The sequence below is a fragment of the Hevea brasiliensis genome, chromosome 12 (assembly GCF_030052815.1).
Source record: "Hevea brasiliensis isolate MT/VB/25A 57/8 chromosome 12, ASM3005281v1, whole genome shotgun sequence".
NCBI classification, from domain to species: Eukaryota; Viridiplantae; Streptophyta; class Magnoliopsida; order Malpighiales; family Euphorbiaceae; genus Hevea; species Hevea brasiliensis.
In genome coordinates this window covers 14,028,412-14,038,809 of record NC_079504.1, presented here as the reverse complement: position 1 = coordinate 14,038,809, position 10,398 = coordinate 14,028,412, and the positions used below count along the sequence as shown (strand labels likewise).

The window sequence follows — 10,398 nt, the reverse complement described above, 5'->3', positions numbered from 1 at the left end:
AGATTGGGGGAGTAAGGACTCGGCATTTCCACATGATTTTACCCTGTGAAAAGCTAGACAAGACTGTTTTTAGAGTGCAGTCAAATTCTGCAGGCCATGACCATCTAATTCTTTACCGGCCTGTATTCATTTGTTTATTTTGGTATAAAAATTCTCATGTTTTTGGACTAGTAGATGATCTTACAAGAGCTTTTTTGTGTCTAGGACAAACTAACAAAGAGCCTATGACCAATGCATTTCAATTCATATATGTAAAATCACTAAATTTTGATTCTACTAATATTGCCATGTTTTTGAAAAATTTTTTCTTAATAGTGTTTTTTTTTTTTTTTTTTTAACTACTACATAGATCTGAATCTCACTTCCAAAATGAAGGAAAAAAAATGGTGATTGTTTCACAATAATGTCTCAGCTAGAAAACAAAGGAACGGCACCCATGGTCATTTCAGAAAACATTGCATCAATAATTGAAAATTTGTTCAAATGATGTCATGGCAAAGCACAAAAAGGATAACTCTCCTGTGCAAAAGGAACCACCTCAGTTTACAATTAGACAAACTGTGAATATATAATGATCTCAAGTAATGAGCCAAAAGGTGAAGAGACGAGAAAATCTACAAATATCCTTCAGCAATCACTGTTACACGAATTTCTGACATAGACAGAATGCATCTTCTGTTGCCATCATCATATAATGCTCAGCTGTTTGGCAGTCTCATCACTACTTCAGCTGGGGGTCGTAAAGTGCAAACCATCTCTTTTGTCTTCCCAAAATAAACCTGTAAGAGGACTGTAATTGCTTAGATACCAAGTAACTCATCTTGAAATCCTACAGACAATTCATTGGTTGCAAGGCCCCACTTGACCGTTGTAGCTGCAACATAGCATTTTTTTTTCCCTAAATTAATTATTTGAAAGGAGGGCGGATGCAAGAGAAAGAAAACTTTTTGTTTTGCATTATGAGATAGACACTTGATTATTGGATTATAGGACCAATGGTAATTAGGAGTGTTCAGTTTCGGTTATTTTACGGTTCTAGCTAAGAACCGAAATAGGAACCAACCTTCGATCCTTTGATTTTTAAGAACTAGACTTGGAATCAAATTTTGTACTGATTCCGACTCGGTTTTAAGCAATTTCAATATGGTTTCGATTCTAGTTTAGGTTCTATTTTGATTTCAATTTTGGTTTCTATTTCATTTCAAATCTCAATTTTTACTAGTAAAACTATAACATTCTTATATTCATTTTAAAATAGTAAAAACAATATTAAATTTCTAATATCACAACAACAATAAAAATAATAATACTAACATTAAAATAATAATATTAATATCAAAAATATATATATATATAATACAATCTTAATTACATATAAATATATATAATTTTATCAAAATTATTAAACATATCTAAAAAACATTAAAAAAATGTATAAAAATGATTCTTTGGTTCAAGATTGTTCTAGTGTAGTTCTAGTTCGGTTTTTGATGAAGAAACATAACCGAATCAAAACAGTAAATATGAGTTCTCTTTAGTTTTTACAGTAATAGTTCCTTTTCAGTTCCTAAACGGTATAATACAGTACTTTGGTTCAATGTGGAACGCCCATGTAATAACTGAAAATTTGCTGGACACCTTGCTATCCAATAATAGACACACTTCAGAATCTGAAGCCATGAACCACATACCTGATCAAGTGAGTTCCTAAGTTTACCCTCCATTTCTTCTATCATCCTTCCCATGTTACAAAGATGACCATCTGCAATTGCGAGGTCCATGTTCATCTACATGAGATAAAATGGAAAATCAATCAAGGACTTCAATCAATGGTGAAGAAATATACACGTGCACCTCCAAACATGATAGTTGTATTCCAGCCTTCTTGTCATCATTTAAAAAGATAAATGGATGCCAAATTGCTACTTTATCAACAGCAAAAGTTATGAACATAATTTCTTACAAGGGAAGGAATGCTCTTGAACCATAGTTTTCTTAAGCAATTTGAATAATCTTTATTATTTTCTTTTTCATTCCATTTGCATTTTCCATGAATCAAACATATAATGGAAATGGAGACTGTGACTATTGTGAATGTGGCAATCTATGGTAACAAGTACCTATTATAATAATGAAAATTTCAAATTTCATGAAGAAAACGAAAACATTAAGATCTGAGTCATTGAAAACTAGGAAAGAATACACTCTGGTTAGAACATATTAATATCTATTTGCTCACAAGAAATAAACGGGTAATTTCTGTCCTACACCTGTTGCTCATTAAAATCAAATGGATAAAAATAGCATAATTTTCAACCATCCACTATTTACAAAGTTCACACTCTTGAACCAGAATAATTTTTATTTTTATTTACTTAGTGTTTTTTATCAGAAGGGAAAAAAAAAAGCAATTCTTAAAAATTGTAACTTCAGTTGAACCTGTCAAAAAGAGTTTAAGGTAGCACTCAAAAGCAACAGATGAATTTCTCATAATCAGGAAAAGGGTCATTTTTGACCCAAAAAAAAAAAAAAAACCCTTCTCTGCAACCCTAGTGAATTGATTAACTCTTTCAACACATGAAAAGTGAAACTGTCTGTTCTAAATAAAGGAAAAGATGAGGAAGGGAGGGGGGGCTGTAGGTGGTGTGGTGGGGTGTGGTGGGTGGGTTTGGTGAAGCGAAGAGACAGGAGATATAACATGCAAAATACCTGTCGTCTAATAGACCCTGAGAGACTGAAAGTGCCAGATGACTCGCCATTTGTAGTCAAAGATAGCATAACAGTACTGGTCAAACAATAATGGGCTGCTCCTTCCTCTTCTGGCCCCACCTAAAGAACAAATTAAAATTTCAGCATTAGCAGAACAATAATCAATATACTCATGCATGAAGATAATTCGGACAGAGACAAAAGGAGGGGGAAAGAGGAAATTTTGTCCCATGAAGACTAGAGTCCCTGGCAGGAGCTTACCTCAATAACATGAATGGCGTCCCAAGCTCCCTCCTGCAGGTAACCCCTTCTGCCCTGCCCTGTTTTTGAGCCATCTTAATCCTCTCAAAGTAACAGCAATCTAGTCAGAGATATAAATCTGTGTACTCTAAGTGCTAATTTAGGCAGAAGTAATCACCTTTCTTTATCAAAAAGCATGCTATAAAACCTTCTTTATAATCATCTTCCCACAAGTATACAGATGAGATGCCACCTTCATAATACCTACAGCTTACCAGTTGATCAGACTGCTAAACCTTTGGACAGCATAAATAAATGAAAATAATAAAAAATTAAAAAAAAAAAAACTAGCAACAGTCAATGGAAATAAGGATATACTGGAATTTCCACCAGACAAAAATAATCACAAAAACAACACCTAGTCATTTGAAAAAATAAACAAGTCAAGTAGAAAGGGAAAAATGAAGGGGAAAAATCTTTAGCAACTCTTCTCTAGCAATATCACTATTGAAACAAAGAAACCGACTCAAAGACAAGGTAAGTAAAGGACCTCACTGGTCACAATAGATGGCAAAGACTTCATTTGCTTCAATTTCAAGTTTCCTCAACTCTGAAGACGGATAGAGTGCATCTTCTAGTGGTGGGTGATATTTATTTGACCACGGTGACCTACAAAAAAAAGCAAAACTAATCACCACATATGACCAATTTCTATTGGAGAAACAAATACAAACACATGCAAGTGTGCATGCACACACACAAAATCAACATCCTATGATGTAAACTGAAATCATGGTCATGCACAGTGGGTAAACCGTAGCCGTGCAACTCTGAACTTGAGTAACATAAGCCATAAAGCATAATCACACAAAAGATATGATCATATGAAGTGTTAGGGAGTAAAACATAACAATGTGATTTTTTCAATTAAAATCCAGAAAATGTGTTCCTTTGATTTTTGGTGCAAAAGATGTCCTCAAAGCAGCCCATATTAGCAAAATCCATATGCATATATCTAGGAATTCAGGGCAGATCAGTTTTTCAATGACAACAGAACCTACACAAATAGATCAACTTCTAGACATATCATACTACAACCATAATCTTCAATACAAGATACAGTCAAGCACTTACCTGTAAGAGTCAGCATCTCTATTGTATTCACATAATATGAACTCCTTTCCACAATCCACATCACATAAAACCTGCTTTCTCAATTGAAAAAAAAAATTACTGACTTAAAAAGATATCTTTGACATTATACAATATTTTAAAAGAACAGGACAGAACCTCCGTTCTGTGTTCACAGTAAATACTGTATAATTGTTTACTATTATAGAAGAAACAAAACTAACTCATACGAATATCTTTCAGATTAAGGAACGCAATTAATTAATATTACTAAAAAAAACTAACCCAGAACATGAAATTGAATCATAAAAATGGATAAGAACTGAAATGCAACATGTATTAAGAGTTTCAAAACTGATATGGAGTAAAACTGGAGATTCTGTCCTCAATATTCCCCAAGAAGGGAACCTACCACTCCAATTTTGAGGCTGTATACATGCTGCCAAAAGCACTACTGCTATTTACATGTCAAAATCTTAGCAGGAGAAAACAGATCTAACTTCAAATTTATTTTATCATTTTTTTTTTCAAAATTCGGGATGCAAAATGTTGATCTCTCATTCAACTTTTTTCCTCATTTTAGTTCAATTAAATAGATGTCCTTTAAGCATTTCAAAATTTTCACAAGGTACAAAAAAATTTCTTAGAAAGTGAATACCATCTACATCACATTTCCTCTTCTTTCTCAGTAACCAAACATATACATAACATATTCTAACACGAAAAACTACAAAAACAAGGCACCGAAACCAAACATGCAACAAATCAACCAACCGACCAACCAAACAAACAACTAGCACAAGTTAACCAAATGAAAACCAAGCCCCAAACAAAATCAAAAAAAAAAAAAAACGCCGAACTTCAATTCCGTCGTATACATAAAAAAATGTAGAGAAAACGTAAAAGCACCTGGAGAGGCTGATCGACTTGGGAGAGGAGATCGGAGGAGTGGTGAGGCAGGAGGCTGAGGAGAGCGGAGAGAGCAGTCTGCGATTTCTTAGGATGCATTCTTCTGATCAATCCCATGGCAGCTTCCATCACTTTCTGTTCCTTTCCTTTCTTTCACTTTCCTTCCACAGGAAGAAACAATCAGAAAAGGAAACAAAAACAAAAGGAAAGGAAATTTCAATTCCCTTGCCTTCTATTCTCTTCCGAAACCATCGTAAACAGGCGCGTTTTTTTATCCTTTTCCCTAGCGGGAACCACTCCCATACAGAAGCCCAACCCTACTCCCAATTTTTTATTTTTATTTTTTCCCTTGGGCCATGTCTTCGCTTCTTAGGCTGATACGATGTCGTCTGGTGCAATTTAATCGTCTAAATGCATTTACACGACCAGTTAGCAGACCAACGATTTTTCCGTTTGAGAAGGCACAGCGGAGCGGCGGGAGATCCGCCTTCATTGCTAATCAATTTCTCTACTTTTATTTTCCAACTATCACTTCTTCCCTCTTTCACACAAATCCGCCTTCAAGAATATTTCTTGTCTGGTGATATTTCAGAGGACAGTAGTCGTCTTGCATCAGAAAACAGTAATAGTTCTGCTGAATTGAATGCTATCTTTGTTAAGAGCTTGATAGCCCTGGCAATGGATAGAAAATATAGGGAAAAGGAAATGGCTCCTGTTTTGCTATCATCTTTGTGCTACCCAGTGGATGATGTGTTGAATGGGTTTGTTATGTTGATAAAATCTGCGGATGACACTGCTCAGGATAATCCAGTTGTTGTGGAGGATCTTGCAATGTTTTTAGTCAAAGAAGTGGTGGATTTAGTTGGGGTAAATTATCTAGGAAACTTGAGATTTCCTGAAAATATAAAAATTTTGTTTGGTTTCTTATTTCAATTCAAGTAATTCTAAGTTTCTTAGCATGTAATTATGCTACTTCTTTTTTCAATTTTTCTCAAATATTATATTTTTAATTGGAGTAAGGGTATTTATGTCATTATCATTATTATGATATTCATATCATTTTTATTATTATTTTCTATTAATACATTTTATCTTCTAGAATATAACATGTCAACCAAATAATAAAAAATTATTTTAAACTAAATGACGCCTTACATTAAACTATATGAAAATTAGATATGAGTGATTGTATAACATTTATTATGTGTCAATTATTTGAATTTAATTTTAATTATAAATTGTTAATAAATTTTAAATAATATAATTTTACTTATTAAAAATTATTTTATAAAATTATTTTAAATTCATATGAAAATAAGATGCTCCGCAGTCAATGAGAGTTAATTCAATTAATAAAGAATAATTTACTAAAAAGATTGATTATATGTTTTGGCTTGGAATTACCAAAGTCTTCCCTCAATTAAATCTTTTTTTTTTATAAAAAATATATTTTTTTTATGATAAATGCACAATAAAATTTATCATAAAAAATTAAATATTTTTTTATTTATAAGTAAATTAAAATTACATTAATTTATTCAGTATTATAAACAATTAATTGCAATTTAATATACTATGTTAAATAACTATTATTATAATTAATTATCTTTTTTATTAATTAATAATGAATTTTTATTCAAATTAATTTTTTAAATTTTATTAATAAAGTAATTATTCAATAAATTATGTTGATAAGAAAAATAATTAAAATTGACTTTCATTCATTATTTTTAAATATTTTAAAAGTATTTTTTAATTAATTGATAGGTATATTATTATTTAATTATAAATGAATTAATTTAATCTGAACTATATGCTATATAATTAGTGCATTTTTATAAAAACATTTGTAATCATAAATATATGTATATAAATATATTATATCTCAATTTATATATAGCACAACAGTTTAATTTAATGCTTATGTGTTAAGAAAAATAAAAATTGAGACACAGTATTTCGAAATAAAATTGTGAAAATTAAATACATAAAGTAATAGATAAACATGTGAGATTGACATATGTTGGCCTTTAATACGAGCAAGGTCGGCTCTCTACAGCAAAATGGAGACTGACAACGAAATCAGAGAAATCAAAGAAACAAACCCAGATGATACGAATCCGAACCCCAAACCCAAAATGGTCAGGACAAAGGTGCCGGAGGTGGAGATCCATCTATACCGACAAGGCAAGGGTCCGATCGACGTGTTCAAGTCTAGCTTGGGAGGGTGGGACCAGGACCTGTTGGAGGTTCGAGATATCCTCGACAAGTATGGGTTCAAGTCAGTCTACGCTTTCAATCCCGATTCCGGACGGGCCGCGCCGATCAGGTTCAATGGGAGGAATGGGAGGTCTATTCTTGGGTACAGAGATGGATCGGTGATTTGCATTGATGGAGAGCCAAAGGTAATTATAGTTCGTATTTTTTTTTTAAACTAATGCTGCAATAATTCATTTTCTGGTTGTTTAAGAACATAAAATTGTTTGCTTGCTTGCTTGATTGATTAACGAGAAATGGAATTCGATTCAGTTTCCGTTTGGTTTTTGGGAAAGTGAAGGGAAGGTAGTTAGCTGTGCAAGGCCTCTGTTAGAAGCTAATTTCATCAATCGTTCTCTCTCTTTTTTTTCTTTTTTTTTTTTTTTTTTAGTGTTCTTATTCCTAAAAGCCACTCCAGTAGATGCCTAGAGTACAAACATTGATTGGGGCTAATTCCAAAATTCGTGCTAAGCAGAGCAAAGTTACCATATTCCGAGTTCTTTTAATGCAAATTCTTCTGTGTTTTGACTCTAGATAATCAAAATATGGTAGCATAAATTTATAGTATAGTCTTTGATTTCTCTGTTTCTGTTCCAGTCTCCCACTTGTCACTGAACACCTTTATGGATGAATTTACCCAACAAGTCTGGGAAGATCTGTACTTAAATATAGGAAGTTCACAGTGGATTTACATAATTGACCATATGCATACTGTAGATAAAATCATTTGAAATGTACACTGTCTAACTTTCACTACATGCTAACATGAGTGATACAATGCCAAAGGTAATTAAGGTTCTGACCAAATGAACTTCGTGTACCAAAAACCCATTTGTCGATTGTAGCATTTTTAGAATTTCTCCCAAACAAGTTTGGTCCATTTTAGATATTGATCTATTGCCTCAGTGAGAGATCTGCACTCAGAATAAACAACAGGCAGTGCTAGTTCTTCCCCACGTGTCTTTTGAATTTGTTAAGCTGCTTAAGATTGCCAATCAGGTCTTGGAGCTATACATTTTAGCTTCTAAAAATCTACACTAAGATTCTTCATTTTATTACTGTTCTAAGTGGTTCTGACGGTAAACTTCCATTTATTTTTCTTCAGTAAAAGATGTGAATTTCATATGGTTTTGGAGGATAACCTATATTTAGAAAGTGTATATTAGAGTTCATGTCCTTTTTTTTTTTTTTCCCTTCCCAATTGCTACTGCATTATAGTAAGATTCTCTCCCTTTTGTTAAATTGCTTGCATAGAAGATATGAGCCAATGTGATGTTTTAAATCAAAGGATGAAGGCTACACATTACGTGAATTCCTCTTCAGTCTGCACTTCACTTGGACCTCTTTTTTTTTTTTTTTTTTGCATGAATAAGCAAGTTTGATCCGTGTATACACACATATACACACTTTTTTAACCTTTTTCCTTTCTCAATAATGAGCATTGGAATTTGCAAGCCTCTTGAAATTTGTCTTCCGTGTAATTGCCATTTATGTCCAATAAAAACTACCCTGATCAAGTAATACCTAGAGTATCTCTCATTTTATTCCCATAGTTTCTTAAACTCCTCCCACTTTTTGTGTAATTGAACTTTCTAGTAGTAATATTTTGTGCTTAACCATCTTGCAAAAGTCTTGCCTTCGATTTAAATTATGCTCTTGGGGAAGAATGAACCCTTGGCATGTTGCATATTTTGGTGTTGACAAATTATGTTTTGGTGAAATTATTTTAACTTTGAAGTTCCATTAATCTGACAAAATTATTTATGCAATTGCAGGACTCCTTGATCAAACCCCTGACCAAAATCTTGTTTGGGGTAGCAGTTATAACCCTTTTTATAACAATGGCTGTGAAAGATCCTCCTGAATGGATAAAAAAATCTAACTTTTTTGGTGGAAGCTTCCCACCATGGATCCTTGCTTGTGCAGTTATTGTTTTTACTCGTATGAGGAAGAGAACCAGGGACTTCTTAAAGAAACATGGCTGGTAAACACATTGCTTTTGCGTGGGGTTGTGGGACGGGGAGGAGCTTTAAATGAAGTTTTGTGTAAAACAACCATAAAAGATGCTAAAACAACATTATTAAGCAGCAGTTTCCTTTTGGTTTTGTGAGATGTTGATTGAAGATTTCATTAAATCATAAACAGAGCCAGAAAATATTAGGTTCAAATGCATCCTCAATGACTCAATCAATGTTACTCCGAAAATTACATTTTTTTTTTAGTTCCTCTTTTCCAGTATTCTTTGAATCTGGTAGTGATATCTAGCATGTAAAGGAATCATTATATATGAATTTCTAATCAGTTCATTTATTTATTTAATTACTTTTTAAGAATAATCCATTAGACAAATGAATTTGAAGAAAAGAAAAGTTTTTTTTTTTTCCTAATAAATGTTATAGGAATAGGAATTTTATTATTAAATTTTGGAGGGCTTAAATACAAATTTTAAATATTTGTTCCAGTACATATGGACTATTGAGTTTATAATTGTTCATATGGATTAAATGAATTTTAATAATGATCTGAATTTTGACTATATTTTGTTTTTTCTTAAAAAAATACACTTATTATTTTCCATTTTCACTTTTATTTTGGCATCTAATAATAATGTATCATTTGCATCATAACTCAGGAGAGTGGCATTATTTCATTTTTGCTGAATTACACATTTTTTATTGCAAAATATATATATATATATATATATATATATATATATATATATATATATATATATATATATATATATATATATATATATATTGTTGTTGTCTTTTATATTCTTTTATTATTTTAATACACTATTTAGGGGTAAGCAGAGTAGATTTCGATTCAAATAAAAAAATCAAATCGAACTGAACTGATTCAATCCGTCCGGTTTTAAATTTTAATCGGTTTGGTTCAGTTCAGTTTTATATTATAAAAATTTTGATTTTTTTTGTTCGATTTTAAAGAGAAAAAATCGATTAAACTGAACCGAACTGAATAGTAATTTTATATATTCAAATCGAATCGAATCGATTTTTGAATTGATTTATTTTTATGGAGAATTTATGAATTATATATATATATTGTTTAATTTCATTGATTAATAGTATTAGGTTCAAACTAAAATTAAAATTAGACTAAATAACTTGAAAATTAAGTCTAAATTAA

At 31.7% G+C, this 10,398-nt stretch overlaps 2 protein-coding genes across 3 annotated transcripts; one reads left to right on the top strand and one right to left on the bottom strand.

Moving 5' to 3' along the window:
* Window positions 1–443: 443 nt before the first annotated feature.
* LOC110640547 (probable F-actin-capping protein subunit beta) lies at window positions 444–5,260 on the bottom strand. 2 transcript variants are annotated; one of them, XM_058131183.1, is made up of 8 exons: window positions 4,990–5,260; window positions 4,084–4,154; window positions 3,505–3,618; window positions 3,128–3,213; window positions 2,971–3,044; window positions 2,710–2,829; window positions 1,692–1,787; window positions 444–779 (listed from the first exon to the last, which is right to left on the bottom strand). In XM_058131183.1, exons 1-8 carry the CDS (start codon window positions 5,116–5,118, stop codon window positions 699–701), a joined length of 771 nt encoding a protein of 256 aa, XP_057987166.1. In that variant the 5' UTR covers window positions 5,119–5,260; the 3' UTR covers window positions 444–698. The 2 variants fall into 2 exon arrangements, with proteins under 2 accessions (XP_057987166.1, XP_057987167.1); XM_058131184.1 differs by lacking the exon at window positions 3,505–3,618.
* Window positions 5,261–6,986: 1,726 nt separating this feature from the next.
* Window positions 6,987–9,567, top strand: LOC110640534 (uncharacterized). The gene is made up of 2 exons (XM_021791867.2): window positions 6,987–7,394; window positions 9,021–9,567. Exons 1-2 carry the CDS (start codon window positions 7,053–7,055, stop codon window positions 9,231–9,233), a joined length of 555 nt encoding a protein of 184 aa, XP_021647559.2. The 5' UTR covers window positions 6,987–7,052; the 3' UTR covers window positions 9,234–9,567.
* The last annotated feature ends 831 nt before the right edge of the window (window positions 9,568–10,398 follow it).